Source organism: Geotrypetes seraphini, chromosome 6, assembly GCF_902459505.1.
Source record: "Geotrypetes seraphini chromosome 6, aGeoSer1.1, whole genome shotgun sequence".
NCBI classification, from domain to species: Eukaryota; Metazoa; Chordata; class Amphibia; order Gymnophiona; family Dermophiidae; genus Geotrypetes; species Geotrypetes seraphini.
The window spans coordinates 131,647,605-131,668,653 of record NC_047089.1 but is presented as its reverse complement, the minus strand read 5'-3'; the positions used below and the strand labels follow the sequence as shown (position 1 = coordinate 131,668,653).

The 21,049-nt window shown below is 43.0% G+C and overlaps 1 protein-coding gene across 1 annotated transcript in view; it reads left to right on the top strand.

Annotated features, from left to right (window-relative positions):
- IPO5 (importin 5) overlaps positions 1 to 21,049 on the top strand; it is a 387,223-nt gene that overhangs the window by 58,608 nt on the left and 307,566 nt on the right. Inside the window, exons 7-8 of the mRNA XM_033948411.1 lie at positions 5,944 to 6,066; positions 6,171 to 6,291. Coding sequence (XP_033804302.1) covers positions 5,944 to 6,066; positions 6,171 to 6,291 — 244 coding nt within the window. The remainder of the gene's footprint in view (positions 1 to 5,943; positions 6,067 to 6,170; positions 6,292 to 21,049) is intronic.

Sequence of the window (21,049 nt, the reverse complement as noted above, 5' to 3'; positions counted from 1 at the left end):
CAAACAGTGTATTATGGAAATTCTAATAAGGCGGGGAAATTATTGGCAAATTATCTTAAGGCAAAAAAAAGGAGAACTAATATTAATGGAATAAAAGATGATAATGGTATAATAACAAATCAAACAAATATAATATTAAAACAATTTTTAAAATTTTATAAGGACCTGTATTCTTCCGAACCTTATTTGGAGAAACAAAAAGATGGAAAAAATTTTTTAGATTTAATTAATGGACCTAAAATTCCTGATCATATAAAACGAAGTTTAGAAGAACCTATATCATTAAAAGAATTAGAAACAGCATTGAGATCTCTTAGAGTTGGATCCGCTCCAGGTGGTGATGGTTACACAGTAGAATTTTATAAAACATTTCAAAATATCCTTTCCCCACATTTATTAAAATTATATCAGACACAACTTATAAAAGGTAATATAAAAGGTACTATGGCTGAATCAATAATAATTGTTTTGCCTAAGCCAAATAAAGATCCTACTTTGGTTTCAAACTACAGGCCTATATCTTTGATAAACGTTGATAATAAACTTTTGGCGAAAATTTTAGCTTTGAGATTAGCCAAAGCTCTCCCACATATTATAGATATGCATCAAACGGGTTTCGTTGCTAAAAGACATTCCTCCAATAACTCTAGACTATTATTTCACATGCTAAACTTATCAAAAAAAATGGATGAACCGGCTTTTACAGTTTCATTAGATGCTGAGAAAGCATTTGATAGAGTAGAATGGAATTTTATGTATCAGGCTTTAGAATGGTTTGGTATAGGTTCTGGATTTATACAAATGGTAAAAACATTGTATAGCTTCCCGATTGCAAGATTAAATATTAATAATAAGATATCTGATGGTTTTCAATTGCAGAGGGGAGTTAGACAAGGTTGTCCTTTATCTCCTTTGTTATTTGATGTTGTATTAGAACCCTTATTGTTAGCAATACAGCAAACGAGGGAGATACAAGGAATTCCATATTCAGATATGGAATATAAAATTTCGGCTTATGCTGATGATATTTTGCTTTATTTGAGAAATCCAGAGTCTACCTTATCTTCTTTATTGGAATTAATTGATAAGTTTGGCAAATTTTCAGGTTATAAAATTAATTGGAATAAATCTGAAATTATACCCTTGAATGTTCATTGTGTAAAAGGATTATTTGATACTTTTCCATTCATATGGAAAGAAGAAGGATTTAAATATCTAGGCATTCAAGTTAAAAAAACAATTGAAGATACTGTAAAAGAAAATGAAAAAAATGTATTAAAAAAAGTTACGGAGTTATGTGAGCAATGGAACCCATTACATATTTCTTGGTGGGGAAGAGTTCAAACTATTAAAATGATGATGTTGCCTGTAGTTTGCTACCAAATGAGTATGATACCTATTTATTTTCAGGGGTCCTTTTATAAAAAGCTTAATAGAATTTTAACAAAATTTCTTTGGCTTGGTAAAACACCTAGAATAGCTTTAGTAACCTTACAAAAATCAATTAAGGAGGGAGGGGTAAATTTTCCAAATTTCTATAGGTACCATCAAGCCTATATTCTATGTCAGGGTATGTATTGGATCCTCCCAGAACTTATAGATAATGCACCAGATTGGTTATATTTGGAATGGCGCCTTATGTTTCCCCTAAATTTAGTTCATCTGCCAAGTATTAATATACCCAGAAGATACAGAGAAAATAAAATAATAATGGATACTTGGAAAACGTTAAGATTTATAGATAAATTAACACCTATCCCAATATACAAATCAACTAATCAATCTATATGGATAAACTCCAAGATCAAAATAGGCGGAGCTCAAATCCTTTGGAAGAACTGGATTATTGCAGGCATTAGATCTCTAGACGATGTTATCTCAGAAGGTAAACTGCTGGATTTTTCACAATTGCAACATAGATTTGGTCTTAATAAAACACAAAGTTTTAAATGGTTGCAATTGAAGCAGGCCATTCAGGTTGGGTTCCCTGAATGGAAAACATTGAACAATCAATATAGTTTAAAGTTCTTATGCTTTAAAGCAGACTTCCTAGGACATCAAGCCGCATTGTGGTATAAATTAATATCTGGATATTTGAATAAAAAACCAAAAAATGGACTAAGAGACATTTGGAGCATTGAGATTGGACATCAGATTAATGCATCTCAATGGCCACTAATTTGGTCTTGGAGAATGGGATGTACAGTGTCAGCATCTATGAGACAAACTTGGTTTTTTTTATTACATAGAGCTTTTTGGACCCCTACACGTTTGCAAAAATTAGACAGTTCTAAATCCAATAAATGCTGGCACTGTAATCTAAAACCAGGGACATTAGATCATTTATTATATCATTGTCCCTATATAAAAATTTTTTGGAATTCAATTTGGCCACAAATTAATAAATTGATGGAAAATTATATTGCAATATCATATGATACAATTTTATTTGGAACAATGATGAGAAAAAAAAGTCAAATTTCACCAGAAAATAACAAGCTTTTATTAATTATGACAGGGGTTGCCATTCAACATATAACTAACAACTGGAAGAATTACAAAAACCTAAATTATACATTTTGGTGGAATACAACATGTCACATATTTAAAATGGAAAGAACAATAGCAATACAAAGGGGGACATATACTAAATTCACAAAAATATGGGGGCCATTGGCAAAATACTGTAATGGATAAATAATAGAATATTTCTTCTTTTCTTCTTTTAAGGATTTTTTTTTATGACACACATAAAGGGGGGTAAGGAAAATAATTTATACATAATATAATATAATATATTATACAAAATGTAATATATGAATGAAAATTAATAGAAGGGTGGGGGGAGGGAGAAGGGGAAAAAATTTAATTAGAACATATTGTATTAGATATAAAAATGTTATTGAATATTTATCAATTCTATTCTAATATGTTGTATACTTTCTGTAAATATTTGAAATATTATATTAAAGTAATAAAAGGGTGGGGGGAGGGTAAGGGGGAAAATCAAATTTAGATATATAATGTATTAGATATAAAAGTGATACTATGAAATTATCAATTGTATTTTAAATATTATGTACACTTTATGTAAAAATTTGAAAATAAAAATAATTGGAAAAAAAAAACCAATAGGAGGTGTAAAGGATAACAGAGGTGGGCTTTATAAAAATGCTTGCCACTCAATCTCACTATCGAGACCACTGGGGTGAAGTGTGTTAAGTTTAAAAATCAGGCTCTGCTCCCTTCGCCATAATATTTGTGTCAGATCCCCTCCTCACCTTAAAGAAGGTATGTCCAATATAGAAAACTGGAGATCATTGACTGCATGTTTAGCGTCCGTCCAATGTTGGACCATCGTTGCATCTAATTTGCCCACACGTATTTTGCTAAGATGTTCGGAGATACGTAACTTGATATCTTGAACATCCGACGAGATTATGAGGAGCCTCAGACAGTGGCTTTCTCCACTCCCAGCAGCTCTCAGTACTTGCCAGCGCAGTGATTCACTAAGGCAGCCTTGGGTCCTTTGATGTGTCGCGCCGCCTCTGAGGAAATAGAAAGTTGCATCATCAGAGGCAGCTGCGACTCAGCAAAAGCCCCAAGACTGCCTTAGTGAATCGCTGCGCTGGCAAGTATCGAGAGCTGCTGGGAGGGGAGAAAGCCACTGTCTGAGCCTCCCCATAATCTCACTGGCCCCACGCGGACCGGCAGGAAATTGTAGCTCATCAATCTCACCGGCCTTGTGTGGACCGGCAGCTTGTTGATCTCGCCGGCTCTGCACGGACTGCCAGGAATTTTCTGCAGACCAGCACCGGTCCACGGACTGGTGGTTGAAGTACAGTGTATTAGAGAATGACACGCATTGAAGCATTGGAATCGCGTGTGGCTTCCGTAAAGGTCATCTCTGACGCAACCGGAAGTTGCATCAGAGACGACCTTTCCTACAGCCACAGGTAATTTCAACGCTATGGCTGCTGGTAGGAAGCATTTTTAAAGAAATTGCCTGCTGTGAAGATAAGGGGCAGGAAGGGAGAAAGGGAGGAAAGGTGGGGTGGAAAGAACAGACGCTGAAGGGAACTGGGGAAGTTTGGGTGGGGAGGAACAGACGCTGAAGGGAACTGGGAAAGGTGGGCTAGAGAGGAACGGATGCTGAAGAGAACTGGGGAAGGTGGGCTAGAGAGGAACAGACGCTGAAGGGAACTGGGGAAGGTGGGGTGGGGAGGAACAGACGCTGAAAGGAACTGGGGAAGGTGGGGTGGGGAGGAACAGACGCTGAAGGGAACTGGGGAAGGTGGGGTGCGGAGGAATTGACGCTGAAGGGCAATGGAGAAGAGAGAGATTCCAGATTATGGGGGAGTGGAGAGAAGAAGATGGGAGGCAGACTAATTGGAGTGGGGCTGGAGGGAGAGATGGAAGAGAGAGGCACAGTAACAGAGCATATGGAAGAGACAGAGAAGGCAGACAGTGGATGGAAGGAAATGAATGAGGAGAAGATGAAAGCAGAAACCAGACAACAAAGGTAGAAAAAAAATTTATATTTATTATTATTTTTTTTTTTTTTGCTTTAGGATAAAGTAGTATATTAGTTAGTTCAGCAGCCAGAACTTTGATTTATAAGGAAGGAATAAACTAAATATTGCAGTACTGAGGCTTGTATGGATGCTGCGGGGACAGGGACGGGGACAAATTTTCCCCCCGTGTCATTCGGTAATAAGAACATAAGAATTGCCATTGCTGAGTCAGACCAGTGGTCTATCGTGCCCAGCAGTCCGCTCACGCGGCAGCCCTTAGGTCATAGGAACTTGTCTAATTTTGTCTTGGCCATATGGCAGGCCCAGCAGAGGCCTGCAACAAGTCTGGGAGGGTGGGCAATGACCCGAATATAAGCCAAGATCCCCATTTTTATGGCCCAAAAATCTCGGTTTATATTAGAGTATATATGGTAAGTATATTTTTATATTGGCATGTGTATTGGTATGCCCGTGGGGTCTCCTCCAAATATTTAATTACATGGCCAGTTATTGCTTTTGTCAATGATGAAAAATGTAAAGGAAAATTAATTCATACACACTTTAAAGTGCAATCTACAAATTTTCTTCATGCAAACTAGATGTGTATTTTGTCTCCTGACAATGTGTGTTTGTTAAAAACTATACTGCCTGTTCTGGCCTGCAATTCTAGGCAGTGTACAGTCTAAAAACATCAACTTGAAAAGGACTCCATTGTCCTAGTTCTTGTTTTGTCTGTTGTATTCTTATTTATTTATTTAAAATTATTTCTAATCCGCTTATCTACAAATCTAAGCAAGGAACAAAATCACATTAATTAATTAATACAGGTTAATTGGGGTGATTGATTGTTTGCTATTTTTGCTGCAGACTTTGCACTTATTTTGTTATTTTTGGTATGAGCAAAATACAGATTCTATGATTATTGTTTGTTTGATCCTGGCTGAGGGGGGAGGAGGTAGGTGGGGGTATTATGGTAGTATGAGACTTTGAGTTATGCTTTGGTACCTTCTGTTATTCTTTGCTGTACGATAGTTGTATATATTATGCATGTGCCACCCATGCTTGTACTTGCCACTTTTTTTTTCCAATAAAAATTACCAATTCAAAAAAAAAAATAATACAGGTTAAAAAGGGATAATTGGTCAGCCAGTGCCTGAGTGGTTAAGAAATGGGACAAGCGTATGCTAAAGAGAAGAAATGACTCTTTCAAAGGGCTTTTAAACCTGATAAATGAGACTTCTAAAAAATTGCAGAGAGTAGAGCATTCCAAAGGCTAAGACAAAGATGCAATTCAGATGGTAATCTTCAGAATCAAATTTATGCAAATACTTTACCATGAAACTACTTTCAAAAGTTCTGTCTCCATTTAAGTAAAGTGGATATGCATTTGTTTAAGTTTAAAAGAATGTTTTGTTCTGCTCTTCTGTAGGCAGTAAATGAATCCTGTTACCAGAATGATGACTCTGTCCTGAAATCTCTGGTGGAGATTGCTGATACTGTTCCCAAGTATTTGCGTCCACACCTGGAGCCAGCGCTGCAACTGAGTCTTAAGGTATATCTATGTAGTACACCAGGAGATCACACTTGGAGTGCTTTTATGCAAGTCTCACAAAAATATTAGTGTTGAAATTCTGTTGAGTTCTTTCTGCTTTGCAGTTGTGTGCAGACACTTCACTCAGTAATATGCAACGACAGCTGGCCCTTGAAGTGATAGTGACTCTCTCAGAGACTGCAGCAGCAATGTTGAGAAAGCATACAAGCATTGTTGCACAAACCAGTAAGTAATCATTCTCTCCTTTCTCTCACATGCAATCATTTTTTCCTTTGGTTATCTATGTTAAGAAAATAAATTGAAAACCAGGCTGTCTTTTTTTGTTGTTGTTTTTAAAGGACATGTTTGCAAAAGTAAGGAACATTTATAAAGTTATAAGGGATCAAGTAATATCAGGAAATTCTGTTACGTCCCTTCTGGATTCCATACCCTAGGTGTTGAATCTCTTCCTGTAATCCGGGAATTGCAGAAATCCAAACACTTTTCTGAGCGTGTGCTCTTTCTACCTTAGAGAGTGGGTTAGAACCCCCTATAGTTTCAATTTCTGCATGCAATCCATTCAGAAGTCTTTTGATGTGCTCTGTAACTTTTTCTTATTTTTTTTCACTTAAAGTTCATTTTTTGGGGGCGGCTTCAGTGCCGTGAGACCCTGTGCAGTGTCCTCCGCTGGAGGAAAGGACACAGTCTCATGGAGCTGGACTATTGCTTCATAGAGAAACTTTGGTGGATCTGTGGAGTCAGCCTGCTTGTGCCACCTTTCTCAGACTTGGGGCTTATTTCCCTGGGAGTTCATTTGCCCTCTGACCCTATCAGGGGTTAAGCATATGCTTTTTGTGTCCTAAGTAAAATATCCCTCCGGGTTTTAGGGCGCAGGCTGCGTTTCCCGCCCTCCCAATCGTGGAGAGTTTCTGTGGGGGGCGGAAGTTACAGTTGGTGTCAGTCTGAAGATCTTCAGGTTTGGTCATTTGGAGCAGTTTCTGAGGCAGAGAATCCTTTTCCTCCATTCAGCTGCAGTGTAACAAAGCTGGCAGGCAGGCACTTCAGACTGTAGGTACACCTCCATTATTTCCTATGGGAGCTTTGGGGATGGTCTGTAGAACTCTCAAACTCATTTTTGTGAGTTTTTGAGGGTAGGATTCAGGTCTCCCACCACCTCAAACCACTATTTTTCATTTTTGGATTTTCTTTATTTTTGTCATTTTTGGTGTGAATTTGCTGGTGGTGACCATTTTGGATTTTAATCAGTCATTTTCAATTTCTGCTTCAAAACCCCTCAATTTTGTTGCAAATTGATTGGAATTGACTCCTCAACCCCTAATCTGTTGATTGTATGTCGGGATTGTGCTAAATTGGTGCTGGAACAGCGTTTGTATACCACGTTCCGCGGCACACTGGGGGGAGAGGCGGGAGCTTCAGGCTTCACCTCCTCTGGGTCCTCCAGGGCTGAGGAGCCAGGCTGGATCTATGTTTTGGGCTAAAAGTCTTGCTCACTCTCTGTTCAGGATACTGGTGTTAAAATGCCTGCTTTCCAAGTCTGGGGATTCTTTTGGTATGCTGTGGGTGCCTCAGCTGGACCCGGCTCATTTGATGCAGCTGGTGGATGTGTCGCCTTCTTCCAGGCTGGTCACTCTTGTGTCGGAAGTCCCTGTGCGGGAGCCCTCTCCTCCAGCCACAACTGATCTCGATTGTGTTAGTTGTCGCATGGTTATGCTATCTTGTCTCCTGACACTGTGTCTTTTTTTGGATGCTGGTACTGCTGCTACTCTTACAGGGACTTATGAGTGTGATACCTTGGAGTGTCCAGATTTGAGTGAGGACCCCACTATCCACAGACTTTCTAGGTCTGTCTCTGTCCACCATTTAATGCTGATGCCCTGAAAGGGCTTAAATTGAACTCTCAGTGTTCAGTCATGGACCATTCTAATGTGTTGTCCTCCTCTTTTCCATCCCATATGCAGCTTTTTGGTCTGGTGACGAGCCAGTGGGATTCCAGAAAATAATAATAATAACAGTTTATATACCGCAGGACCGTGAAGTTCTATGCGGTTTACAATGATTAGAAATGTTACAGATTGAGTGAATAAACAAAGTACAGATAGCGACAGGTTGTTCTTGCGCTTGGTTGTTAAGGACTAAGATTGAATAGGTTGGTTTCCTAAGTATTTCAGGAATAGATGTGTTTTCAGGTGTTTCCTAAATTCTCCATAGGTAGTAGGCACAAGCAATTGTTCAAGGTCTTTACCCCATAATACTGCTTGATGTGCGAGAAGATGTTGATGATGACTTTTAAATTTACAACCTCTAACCGGTGGAGAAATGAAGTTCAGGTGTGAGCTTTGCTTGTGTCTGTTGGTTGAGAAAGAGAAAAAGTCTTATGTATTTAGGGGCTAAGCCATAGAGTACCTTGAAGCAAAAACAACCAAACTTGAATTTTACACATGCCTCCATCGGTAGCCAGTGTAAAAGTCGATAGGAAGGTGTCACATGATCAAACTTCTTCAGTCCACAAAGTAGTCTAACCGCTGTATTTTGAACTAGTTGCAATCACCGCATGTACTTCTGGGGGAGTGCCAAGTAGGCTATGTTACAATAATCGAGTTGACTCAGAATAAGGGACTCAGAATTCGAAATGATGAGGCATCGAAGTAAGCTCTGATGGACCGAAGTTTCCAGAGGGTGTGAAAGATTTTTCTGATCAAGGAATCTACCTGGTCTTTCATGGTCAGGTTTTGGTCCAATGTTACACCCAATATCTTCATAGTGGGTTGAATTGGATAACTAAGGTTGTTGATGCACATTGGTGCTTTAGTGTCGAGTGGGTATGGCTACACTTTCTCCACTGGCTCCTACTGTTCAGCAATTTTGAGCAGCCACAGGTGGATTCTGCCATGGCGCAGGTCATCCATCACAAGGCTCTCCCTAGCAGTGAGGGGTGTACTGCTTAATGACTCCAAGATCACAGCGTGCTCATTATCTTGAAAAGGCTTTTTGAGGTGGCTTCATCAGGTATCAAGGCTGTGGCAGCAGCCTCCTTTGCGGCGCATCCTTACTTCTTGAGATAGTGCTTTGTATTCTCTGTGGAGGAGGATGCCTGCCCCTACATGGTGATGGATGGTGTGAATTATGTGGAGGATTCTCATTATATTTTCAGTGTTCTCAGTAAGGTCTCAGCTTATGAGGTGTCGGCACACCGGACTCTTTAGATCCATCATTGGACTGGGGAATCTGCCTTCAAGGCCATTTTCAGCCAATTACTTTACAAGGGTCAGCTTCTTTTTGGAAAAGGCCTAAGCAACCTTCTGGCCAGTATTTCTGACTGGACTTAGGGAGGGGACTGTTGTACGTTTCGTCCCTCCCGCAGCTTTCATCAGGGATCCTTGGTCTCTTCTGCCCAAAGATATTCCAAGGAATACCGTCCCCGTTACCATGCTTCCAATTCAAGATATCTTCAGGCGTCTGGATACTGTACTGCTGCTGCCCCTAAAAAAAAAAAAAGGCCTCAATGATGCCAGAAGTCAGGTGGGGGTTCCTCTCTGTTTTACCAGGAGTGGCCTCGCGTATCCTTGGATCAATGGGTGCTGGACATTGTTCGGGAGGGGCACAAGATGGTCTTCTTTACCTGCCTCTGGATTTGTTTCTGGACTCTGGCAGGTTGGCCGGAGCAGGAGTCAAAGGTCTGTGCTACCTGCTGCTCCTCTTGTACATCCGAGCGATAGAGCCTGTTCTGAAAAATGAATCGGGCTTAGGCAGATATTCCTTATACTTCATTGTGCCAAAGACAAGCTCGGTAGACTGGAGACCCCTTCTGGATCTCAAGTCAGTCAATTGCTTCTTGCTGATTCCTCCTTTCCAAATAGAAACTGCGCACAGTCATAGCTGCTGTCTCTCCCAGGGTGTTTCTGGCATCCTTGGATCTCATGGAGACTCCTCCATATTACATTCTGCCCGGAGCATCGCATGTTTCTGCGTTTCCATGTTCTGCGACAGCATTTCTAGTTCATAGCTCTGCCTTTTGGGCTCGTGACAGCACCCTACTCTTTTGCCAAGGTGATGGTAGCTGTAGTAGCTTTTCTCCACAGGCAGGGTGTCCAGGACCATCCTTACTTGGACAGCTGGCTGAACTGGGCTCCATCTTAGCAGGAGTGTGAGCGAGCAGTGGAGACTGTTCTCTCTGCTACAATGCTTGGGTTGGATTGGCAACTTCAAGAAGGGCCTTTTGCTGCTGTTGCAGACCTTAGAATATTTGGGCCGCCTTTGACACCCTGCAGGGCCGTGTGTTTCTTTCCGAGCTTCGCAGACAAACTTCAGAAGCAAATCAGAGATCTCCTGGCTCTTCCGGTTCCCTCAGCCTAACATTATTTTCAGGTGCTAGGGTCCAGGGAAGCCTTCCTGGTGGTGGCCCCTGGGCCTGAGTTGACCTGCACCTTCTTGAATATTCAAGAGATCTATGTGCATGCACTGCTTACAATGCATATTCATGGGGAAATCCTGACAACCCGACTGGATTGCGGCCCTCAAGGAGGGACTTTGAGATCCCTGTACTAATTGTAATACAATTTTTTCCATCCATTTTTCATATACACACAATATAATCTTATTAATATATAATGGTAACCACAAAAACACACAAAGTACACTGTATACAGAAAAAATGTTATAAGAACAAAATTTAAATTGAATCAGGTTGGGCAGACTGGATGGACCATTCGGGTCTTTATCTGCCATCATCTACTATGTTACTGTAAGAATTGCCGCTGCTGGGTCAGACCAGTAGTCCATTGTGCCCAGCAGTTCGCTCCCGTGGTGGCCCTTAGGTCAAAGACCAGTGCCCTAACTGAGTCTAGCCTTACCTGCGTATGTTCTGATTCAGCAGGAACTTGTCTAACTTTGTCTTGAATCCCTGGAGGATGTTTTCTCCTATAACAGCCTCCAGAAGAGCGTTCCTGCTTTCTACCACTCTCTGAGTGAAGAAGAACTTCCTTACGTTTGTATGGAATCTATCCCCTTTTAACTTTAGAGTGCCCTCTCGTTCTCTCTACCTTGGAGAGGGTAAACAACCTGTCTTTATCTACTAAGTCTATTCCCTTCATTATCTTGAATGTTTCAATCATGTCCCCTCTGTCTCCTCTTTTCAAAGGAGAAGAGGCCCAGTTTCTCTAATCTCTTACTGTACGGCAACTCCATTTTAGTTGCTCTTCTATGGACCATCTCGAGTAGTACTGAGTTCTTCTTCATGTACGACAACCAGTACTGGATGCACTATTCCAGGTGGGGGCGTACTATGGCCCGGTACAGCAGCATGATAACCTTCTCCGATCTGTTTGTGATCCCCTTCTTAATCATTCCTAGCATTCTGTTCACCCTTTTCTCCACTGCCACGTATTGCGCAGACGGCTTCATTGACTTGTCGACCAGTACTCCCAAGTCTCTTTCCTGGGAGGGTCTCTCCGAGTACTACATCGGACATCCTGTATTTATGTATAAGATTTTTTTTACCGACATGCATCACCTTACACTTAGCCACGTTAAACCTCATTTGCCATGTCGCAGCCCATTTCTCGAGTGTGTTTGTCACGTTGCAGGTCTTCACAATCCTTCTGTGTCTTCACTACTCTGAATAACTTTGTATCGTCTGCAAATTTAATCACTTCGCTCATCATACCAATTTTTAGGTCGTTTATAAATATGTTGAAGAGCATGGGTCCAAGCACCGAACCCTGCGGCATCTCTTTCTCTCTCACTCACACACTCAGCCAAACAATTGTCCCTTTCTATTCCCTCCCTCTCTCCTATGTCCCAAGTTAATGCCCCCTCCCTTCTGTGTCCCGAGTTTGTGCCCCCTCCCCGCCTTTGTCCCACCCCCTTCCTCCATTCCCCTGAAGCCGACCTGCACCGAAGCCTGCCTGCCCCTACTGCTGAAGTCGCTGTCGTCAGAATGCCTCCATCTGCACGCCTGCTGCACCCCCCCGGCCCGATGCTAACCCGTGCACAGAAGTCTCTCACTGGGAATCCATGCCTGCGCACCCCGTGCTGAAGTCGCCGCCGTTGGGATGCCTCCCTGCCACCATCGGCATGCTCACTGCAAAGCTGATCTGGAGCCGACACATTCCATCCCTCCCCCAGCAGAAACTCCATAGCAGGGACAGGCCATGGCCGCGTGCAGTGGCTGGCCCATGAAACTTCCCTCTGACATCAATTCTGACATCGGAGAAAGAGTCTCTGTCCAACCAATTGCTTCATGGCTAGCCCGGAACTTTCTTTCCAATGTCAGAATTGACGTCTGGGGGAAAGCCTCTTGGTTGACGTCGAGGGTGGGGGGGGGGAAGTCTTGTGAGCTGGTCTCTGCACACAGCCATGGCCAGTCCCTGCTATGGAGTTTCTGCTGGAGGAGATAAGGAGCTTGTGAGCTCTGGGTCTGCTGTGCAGTAGGCGTGCAGTAGACTGCGGCAGGAAGGCATCACAATAGCGGAGGCTTCAGCGGGGGGGGGGGGGGGAGGAGGAGGCTGGCTGGGATTCCCAGTGAGAGAGAGAGATCCCTGGCGGCGGCCAGGCTGCATACCCCCTGGGTACGCGTACCACAGGTTGAGAAACATACCTAGAGTATGGAATCCGGAAAGGACGTAACAGAAAGGAAGATTAGGTTTTTATCTTTGATAATCTTCTTTCTGTTAGTCCCTGTAGGATTCCGTACAACTTGCCCTCTTTGCGCAAGCTCTGTTTCGGAATCGCCTGCATTTCTTTCTACCTTGGTTATTCTCCTTACAGGCTTCAGGATCTTCCAGCAAGTCAACAGATCCTGGGGGCAGTTCGCTGTTCTTAAGTATGTATCTTGCCGATGGCTTTTTCATGTGGGGTCTCGTTGTACACAGCAGGGTAGTTCTGCATTGTTACTCAATGTTTTTCTGTGTTGCATTTTACCTGTTTATTACTTGTTTTTATATTTTGCAGATCTGATCTTAACATAAATTGTTTGCTGCCTGGGAGGTTCTCCTGTTCTCCCTTATTTGTTATGGGTTAGTTCCTGTATGGTTGCTTGGCTTTGGGACACTAACTGTATGGGGCTCTAACTCACTCACTAAGGTAGGAGGAGCACATGGTCAGAAAAGTGTTTGGATTTCTGCAACTCCTGGATTGTGGGAAGGGATTGAACCCCTAGAGCAGTGTTCTTCAACCTTTTTACACCTATGGACCGGAGGAAATAAAAGAATTATTTTGTGAACCAGCAAGCTACTAAGATTGAAATAAAAAACCGCGTTTCCGCCCTCGCGAGCTCGGTCCCCGCAAACCTTCTGATCCCATCCGCACAAGCCTCAGTTATGATTTTATATTGAACGTATTTTATTAAAGTATAAAAATAAACAATATTCTGTACAATTGTCATTTTATAAATACAAATAATACAGAGCAAGGATCAACAAAACCCCTGTCTCCCCTCCCCTTCACATATATCCCCTCTACTATCAAGAAAACGGAATAAGCCAAATTATTACAGAATACTACACAGAAATATCATGCTAACAGAATACCGCAGTCGCACATGAAAGGAACAGTGTTAGGGGAGTGCAACTAGGGTAACTGCCCCCTGGTCAGAGAGAACCCTAAGCCAGCTGGAAGCTAAAGAAGCACTGCATGGGCTTTGCAGTCTCCAGTTATCTCTTAACACCAGCTTTAGCAAGAATCATATTTCAAATCTGATATATTCTAATCACAAAATAAAAATATTTTTTTCTACCACTTGTCATCTATGATTTCTGGTTTCATCTTATTTTTACTCTCTTCCTTCCAGCGTCAGCCCCTTCCATCTACTGTCTGCCCACTCCCTCTTCCATATGGTATCTGCCTTCTTTCTATGGCCTTCTTCCCTTTCTATCCAGCCTGCGCCCCCCTCTCTCCTTTTTACATGATTCATTCCAGCTTCACTGCTCTCATTTTTATCTCTCCTACACCAGATCTAGCATCTTTGTCCCTCTCTCCTTATTTCTCTGCTGACCCTCTTCTCAGTATCAATTTCTCTCCTTTCTCATTTCTCTTTCTCTACCCTTTCCTTCATCTGATCTCTCCATTCCACCCTGACCACTTCCCCTCCTCTAATCTACCTGCCAGCTGTTTCCTTCCTTTTCCTCCTCCCCTGTCCAGCAGTACACCTTCTCCCTTCCCTCCTCCTCTATCCTACAGTAACTCTGTTCCCTTCCCTTTCCCTCCTCCCCTCCTAGCAGCATCTCTCCTCCCTCCCTCCAGGTCCAGTAGCAGCTCTCCCTTTATCCAGCAGCTTCCTAGCCTCCAACAGTGGCTTCCTCCCCTTCCCTCCACTCCCATCCCAGCAATTCTCAATACTTGCCTGCAGCAGCGATTCACTTAGGCAGCCTTGTGTCCTTTGATGGGTCACACCACATCTGAGGAAAGAGGACGTTGCATCATCAGAGGTGGGCCTTGACTCAGCAAAAGCCCCAAGACTGCCTAAGTGAATCGCTGCTTCAGGCAAGTACTGAGGGATGCTGGGAGGGGAGGGGAGCGGAGTGGAGGAAGCTACTGTCTGAGTCTCTCGCTGGCCTTGCACAGACAGGCAGGAATTTTGCACACCAATCTCGCTGGCCCTGCGCGGACTGGCAGGAATTTTCTGTGGACTGGCAGTTGAAGAACATTGCCCTAGAGCACTGTTCTTCAACCATTGGTCCGCGGACCGGTGCCGGTCTGCAGGAAATTTCTGCCGGTCTTCGCAAGGCCGGCAAGATTAAGGTAACCATAGGTTGTTTTCAGACCTCCTGTCACTCCCTCCTTCCTTTCCCCGGGTCCCCTGCTCTTACCGCCCTGCCGTTGCTGCTAAAGCTGGCAGGAAGTCTTCTTTCTGACGTCAATTCTAACGTTGGAGAGGACGTTCTTGGCCAGCTAGTTGCTGCCTGGATGGCCCAGAACATCCTCTCCCACGTCAGAATTGATGTCGGAAAGAAGACTTCCTGTCGACTTTAGCAGCAGCGGCAGGGTGGTAAGATCAGGGGAAAGGAAGGAGGTAGGCAAGCAAGCAAGCTGGCTTTGGCCAGGGAGGGAGGGAGAGAGGTAGACAGGCAGGAAGGCTGGCTTCGGGGGTGGGGGTGGGACAAAGTGTGGAAGGCATTGAGAGGGACATAAGAAGGAGGCACTGGGAACACTAGAGACAGGAAGGGGCACTAAGGACATGGGAAGTAGGCACTGGGGGCACTAAAGACATGGGAAGGAGGCACTGGGGGCACTAAGGACATAGGAAGGAAAGAGGGAGGGAATAGAAAGGGACAATTCTTGGGCCTGAGTGCAGAAAGAAAGAAATGAAAGAAAGGATACACAAACAGAAGGAAACGCAACCAGAGACTCATGAAATCACCAGGCAGCAAAGGTAGGAAAAATAATTTTATTTTCAATTTAGTGATCAAAACGTGTCAGTTTTGAGAATTTATATCTGCTGTCTATATTTTGCATTATATTTGTTTATTTTTCTATAGTTACTGAGGTGACCGAGCTCGTGGAAACTGGGTTTTTAAATTTTAGTCCTAGTAGTTTGCCGGTCCACAAAATAATTATTTTATTTCTGCCGGTCCACGGGTGTAAAAAGGTTGAAAAACACTGCCCTAGAGTATGGAATCCTACATGGACTAACAGAAAATTATCGAAGGTAAAAACCTAATCTTCTAAGCTGAAAGAAGCAGGGAATTTGATGACAGTTTGTGAGCAGAAGAGTTTTTTGTTTTTTTTTTAGTAGTAATGCAAGCTGGTAACTTTTTCAGGAAATGTTGGTGATAGAAAAGAAAATGCTCAGTATTCACTGTAGCGGTTAATGGAGAACCTCAGATAAACAATAGATGTGATAGTAGGGTAGATGTTCAATCTCTTGTCCACAGATCTTTATTTGGTCAGGCACCAGAACATAGAAAACATAGGCCATATGGTCTTTATCTGCTTTCATTTTTCTATCTAGTCTGTCTATCCATGCAATCTGATATCCATCCCTTACTCTCCCTTAGAGATCCAATGTACTTGTCTCAAGCTTTTTTGAATTCAAGTATGGTTTGTCTCCTCCATCACCTATGCCAGGGGCCTCAAAGTCCCTCCTTGAGGGCTGCAATCCAGTTGGGTTTTCAGGATTTCCCCAATGAATATGTACGAGATCTATGTGCATGCACTGCTTTCAGTGCATATTCATTGAGGAAATCCTGAAAACCCGACTGGATTGCGGCCTTCAAGGAGGGACTTTGAGATCCCTGACCTATGCCTAAAGCTTTGTATGCCAACTTATACTTTCAGGGCAAATGATCTTGGTTTATTAAGGTTTCTCTCAGTAAAAGGAATTCATTATAAAAAAGCAATTTCATAATTCTTTTTCTTACCATTCAGCTGCAATTTGGAATGATCTTCCTGTTGACCTCAGTAATGAATTGACTTATCCTCTTTTTAGAAGGAAGTTAAAAACATTTATTTTTTAACAAGTTTTTGTTAGGAGATATTTCTTAATGTACTGTAATTTTGTAAGATATTTCTTCCTTTAAAGTATTGTAATTCTATATAGAGATTTTTTAAAACTTTTTTTTTTTTGCATTATTTTAATCAAATTAAGATTGTTTATTGCTTTCTGTTCTAATCTAGTTCATGCTTTTACTAACCACCTGTACTAAACAATTCCTAGGCAATATACAAAGTTAAAATTGGACAATGCTGTGGGACCAGAAAAGAAATTCACTGTCAACTGCTGAGCAAGTTGTAAACAGAAATAAATACATTGTCTGAAGTGTCTGTATGCAAATGTCAGAAGCTTAAAAAATAAGATGGAAAAGTTAAAATGTATTGCATGAAATAACAAGATAGGCATCTCTGAGAACTAGTGGAAAGAAGATAACCAAAGGGACTGTTATACCAGGGTATACATTTATATCACAGTGAGAGGTAGATCAGATTGGTAGAAGGGGTAGTATTATATGTTATAGGGCCTTGAATCAAATTAATCTAAAAATTCTGCAGGACACAATATACCTTGGAATCCCTATGGATAGAAATTCCAGTATGAAGAAGAAGAGTATACTAATGTCCACCTGGCCAGAATGAACAAACAGATTCAGAAATTGAAGAGGTTAACAATAGATGATTTCAGTTACTGTATTTTTTGTTCTATAAGATGCACCCACCTGTAGAGGAGGAAAAACCAAGAAAATAAAATTTGGTTCAGAATTTTTTTTTTTTTCTTGATTTATCCTCCTCTATATGTTGGTTCATCTGGTGCTGGGAAGCCCGAAGACCGCAGCCCCCCCGGTACCTTTTTTTAACTGGTATGATCGGTGCTGGATGGCTGCCTTTCTCCCTGCAGAGCGGCGCATAAGGCAGGAGCGCTCTTTGTGCTTCCTGCTTAGCTCCGTAATTGGCTTGCCGTCTGTTCTCGCGAATCGCGAGAATGGACAGCAAGCCAATCACGGAGTGGAGCGGGACCAGGCAGGAAGCACAGCAGGCGCGCTCCTGTCTTATGCGCCGCTCTGCAGGGATAAAGTCAGCCATCCAGCACTGACCATGCCAGTTAAAAAAAAACAACAAAAAGATGGCAGGGGGGGGAGAGGTGTATTCGCTCCATAAGACGCACCCACTTTTTCACCCCCCTTTTTGGGGGTGGAATAAGTGAGTCTTTTGGAGCAAAAAATACGGTACCTGATAGTAACTGGATAAATATAACTTCAGGGTGTGCTAGAGAGGTAAAGTTCCTAGAAAAAATCAAAAACTCCTTTACTGAGCAGCTGATTCATGAACCAACTAGACCTAGTCCTTAGTTTAGCTCATGATTTGATGCCATGTATTGAGAATCTAGGAATAATCTGAGAAAGAGAGAGATTATAAATCATATTTTGGTGGTACATAATTCATTTAACATGCCAGAATAGATAATATGAAAAATACACCAAATGATACCACCAAGCATGGTTCTTGTAAAGGGATTATGCCCATTGTCAACTTAGTTCCATTTCTAAACACATTTCCAGTGCAATAGGTGAGACAATCTAGACAAAAGGGTTATTTCACTTCAGATTTTTCACTCTGCCTCCAGTGAACTTCACAGCTCAGTATAGCGCCCTCTAGCAGTCTTTCCTTCTGCATGCATGGCTGCAGCTCTGTGTGTTCTGCTTTCCTTATTTTTGTTGTTTTAATTCATCATAGTTCGTCCCCTTTGCGGGAATTTTTGTGTTCAAGGCAATTTGGAGGCTCTGCCTGCTTGTGAATTCACAGACTTTGGTCTGTACCTGACAGGCCGATCCCTTTCTGGGTACCTGTTGGCTAGTCTGCATAGGATTTCTTGGAGCTCAGGGCTGTCCCTGAGGTAGGCTCGCCGTCCGTTAAGTGGAGGGTGAGCACAGACTGTTTGGCACGCTTAGGGGGCTCAGCAGGGTCCCGCAGCATGTTGGCTGTGTTTTTGTTCCTCCGCTTGAACTGGTGCACATCCAATGGTCCACAGGGCGGAGGCATAGTCAGACAGGGGAGTCTTACCAGCAGCCCGAAGATCAGCTTTGAGAAAGCATTCCCAGCATTGTGGCAGTGAATTACATTACATTATATTACATTAGAGATTTTCTATTCCGTCATTATCTTGCGGTTCAAGGCGGATTACATAAGAGTTGTCATGAAGTTACAAGATATATAGGTGGATTACATAAGAATTGTCATGAAATTAGGTAATACATGTTGGGTAATTTGAACATTTTAGATTTGATAAGTGTAGTAGGTGGAGCTTGGGATGGATCTGGTCGTGTTAAATGGGTTTTATGTATTTTTTGAAGAGTAGAGTTTTTGTTTCTTTTTTGAAGGTTTTGTAATCTGTGATCGAAGACAGCAGATTGGTGAGTTGTCTGCCTAGTTTTGCTGCTCTGGTGTCATTAGGTCGTCATATAGCTTTCTTCGTTTGACATTTTTGGTTGGCGAGTATGTAAATAGTGAGTGGGTTCTCCTGTGTCTGGTTGAGGTGGATTGAGTTAGTCGGTTGTTCCAGTAGGTTGGGCTGTTTCCGTTTATAGCTTTGAATAGTAGGCAGTAGAATTTGAAGTGTACTCTTGCTTGTATTGGGAGCCAGTTTGAGTCATGATATTCCTCTATGATGTGGTTGGTTTTTTTTCAGTGAATAAATGAGTCTTAGGGTTGTATTTTGTATTGTTTGTAATTGCTTTATCATGGTCGCTGGGCAGGGGAACTGAACTTCTGGCTACTGAACAGAGCTGGAAGCAGCTGTATCTCCTCCAGGGGTTCTGGGCGTTCTAATTTTTGTGGCTGCCATCAAAATTTTTGTGACTAACAGCCATATGTTCCTTTCTTGTCGCAGAGATCTTCAGAGTTCCCGGGGTCGGTATGCGGGCTACAGGCCTTCCCAGCCTACCGCCGCTAGTCCTGTATGACCTGCCCGGAAGACACGATGATGCCAGGAAGCCGAATGCCCCTTTGAGGATAGGGGGTCAGCTCTCTGAGTTTCTGCCTGCCTGGATGCACATTACAGCAGACCAGTGGGTCTTGGAAATTATTTGGTCAGGCTAGAAGCTGGAATTTGCCCAACCTCTGTCAGATTGGTTTGTGGATTCTCCATTTAGGCGCCTGGACAAGGTATGCAAGGTCCAGGCTACTGTTCAGCATTTATTGGATATTTGAGCTATAGAACCGGTGCCATGCAACCTCTCAGGTTCAGGCAAAGAAAGGATCAGAAGATTGGAGACTGATTCTGGATCTTCAGCATGTGAATGCGGCTCTCAAGATTCCTCGATTCCGCATGGAGACAGAGGTCTGGGGAAATTTCTGGCCTTCCTGGATTTGACAGAGGCATACTTACACATTCCCATTTTTCTGGCCCATCACAGGTTTCTGTGGTTTCATGTTCAGGGTCAGCATTACCAGTTTTTGGTCCTTCCCTTTGGGCTAGCGACAGCATCCTGGACCTTCACCAAGGTGATAGTAGTAGTGACGGCTCATCTGTGGAAGATGGGGTAGCTGGTTTACCCTTATCTAGACGACTGGTTAATCAGAGCTCCCTCTTTTGTACAAGGACAGCACATGGTGGGGCAGGTACTCCAAGTGTTGGAAAACTTAGGCTGGATTGTAAACTTCAAGAAGAATCTTCTGATGCCTGGCCTAGCAGTCGCTGGAATACATTTTGTGAGGCTCGCAAGCAGAAGCTCGTGTGGCCCTATTAAAGATGTCAGCTCCTGCGGCGTGGGACTACCTACAGGTTCTGGGATCCATGGTGGCCACACTCGATGTTGTCCCGTGGGTGAGAACGTAAATGTGTCCTCTTCAGCATACCTTGCTTTCCCACTGGGCATACCACCAGGAGGCCTTGCAGATGTGGCTTCGTTCTCAATCGCTCTGCGAGAGTGTTCCATTGCACATTGCTTCCTGGATTGTGGTAACGACAGATGCCAGCCTTTGGGGCTGGGGAGCTCACTGCGATCATCGTCCTCTTCAGGGCTGTTAAACTCTGTCTCAAACAATTTACCGTCTGGAACTCAGGGTCATTCGTCTGGCCCTGAACATTGCAGAAGACTCTAGAAGGGCAGATAGTCTGGGTCTTCTCAGACAGTGCGACGGCATTGGCCTATGTCAATTGCCAGGGAGGGATCAAAAGCTCTCCCTTGGCTCAGGAAGCCTGCCTGCCTTTTCTTTGGGTGGAACGTCATCTCTTGGTGCTGACGGCAGTGCATGTGGCTGAAGTGGACAACGTTCAAGCAGACTTCTCAGCTGATAGACTCTGGATCCGGGCAAGTGGACCCGGTCATCTGAGGTGTTCCAAGCCATTGTGAGGTGCCTGGGGCATCCCTACTTCACCCTCATAGCCACGGCAAGAAACAAAAAGGCACAGGGCTTCTTCAGTCACAGATCCGAGCCAGGAAGCAAGGGGCTCAATGAACTAGTGCAGGGGTGAGCAACTCTGGTCCTCGAGAGCTGGAATCCAGTCGGGTTTTCAGGATTTCCCCAATGAATATGCCGGGCAAGTGGATCCTGT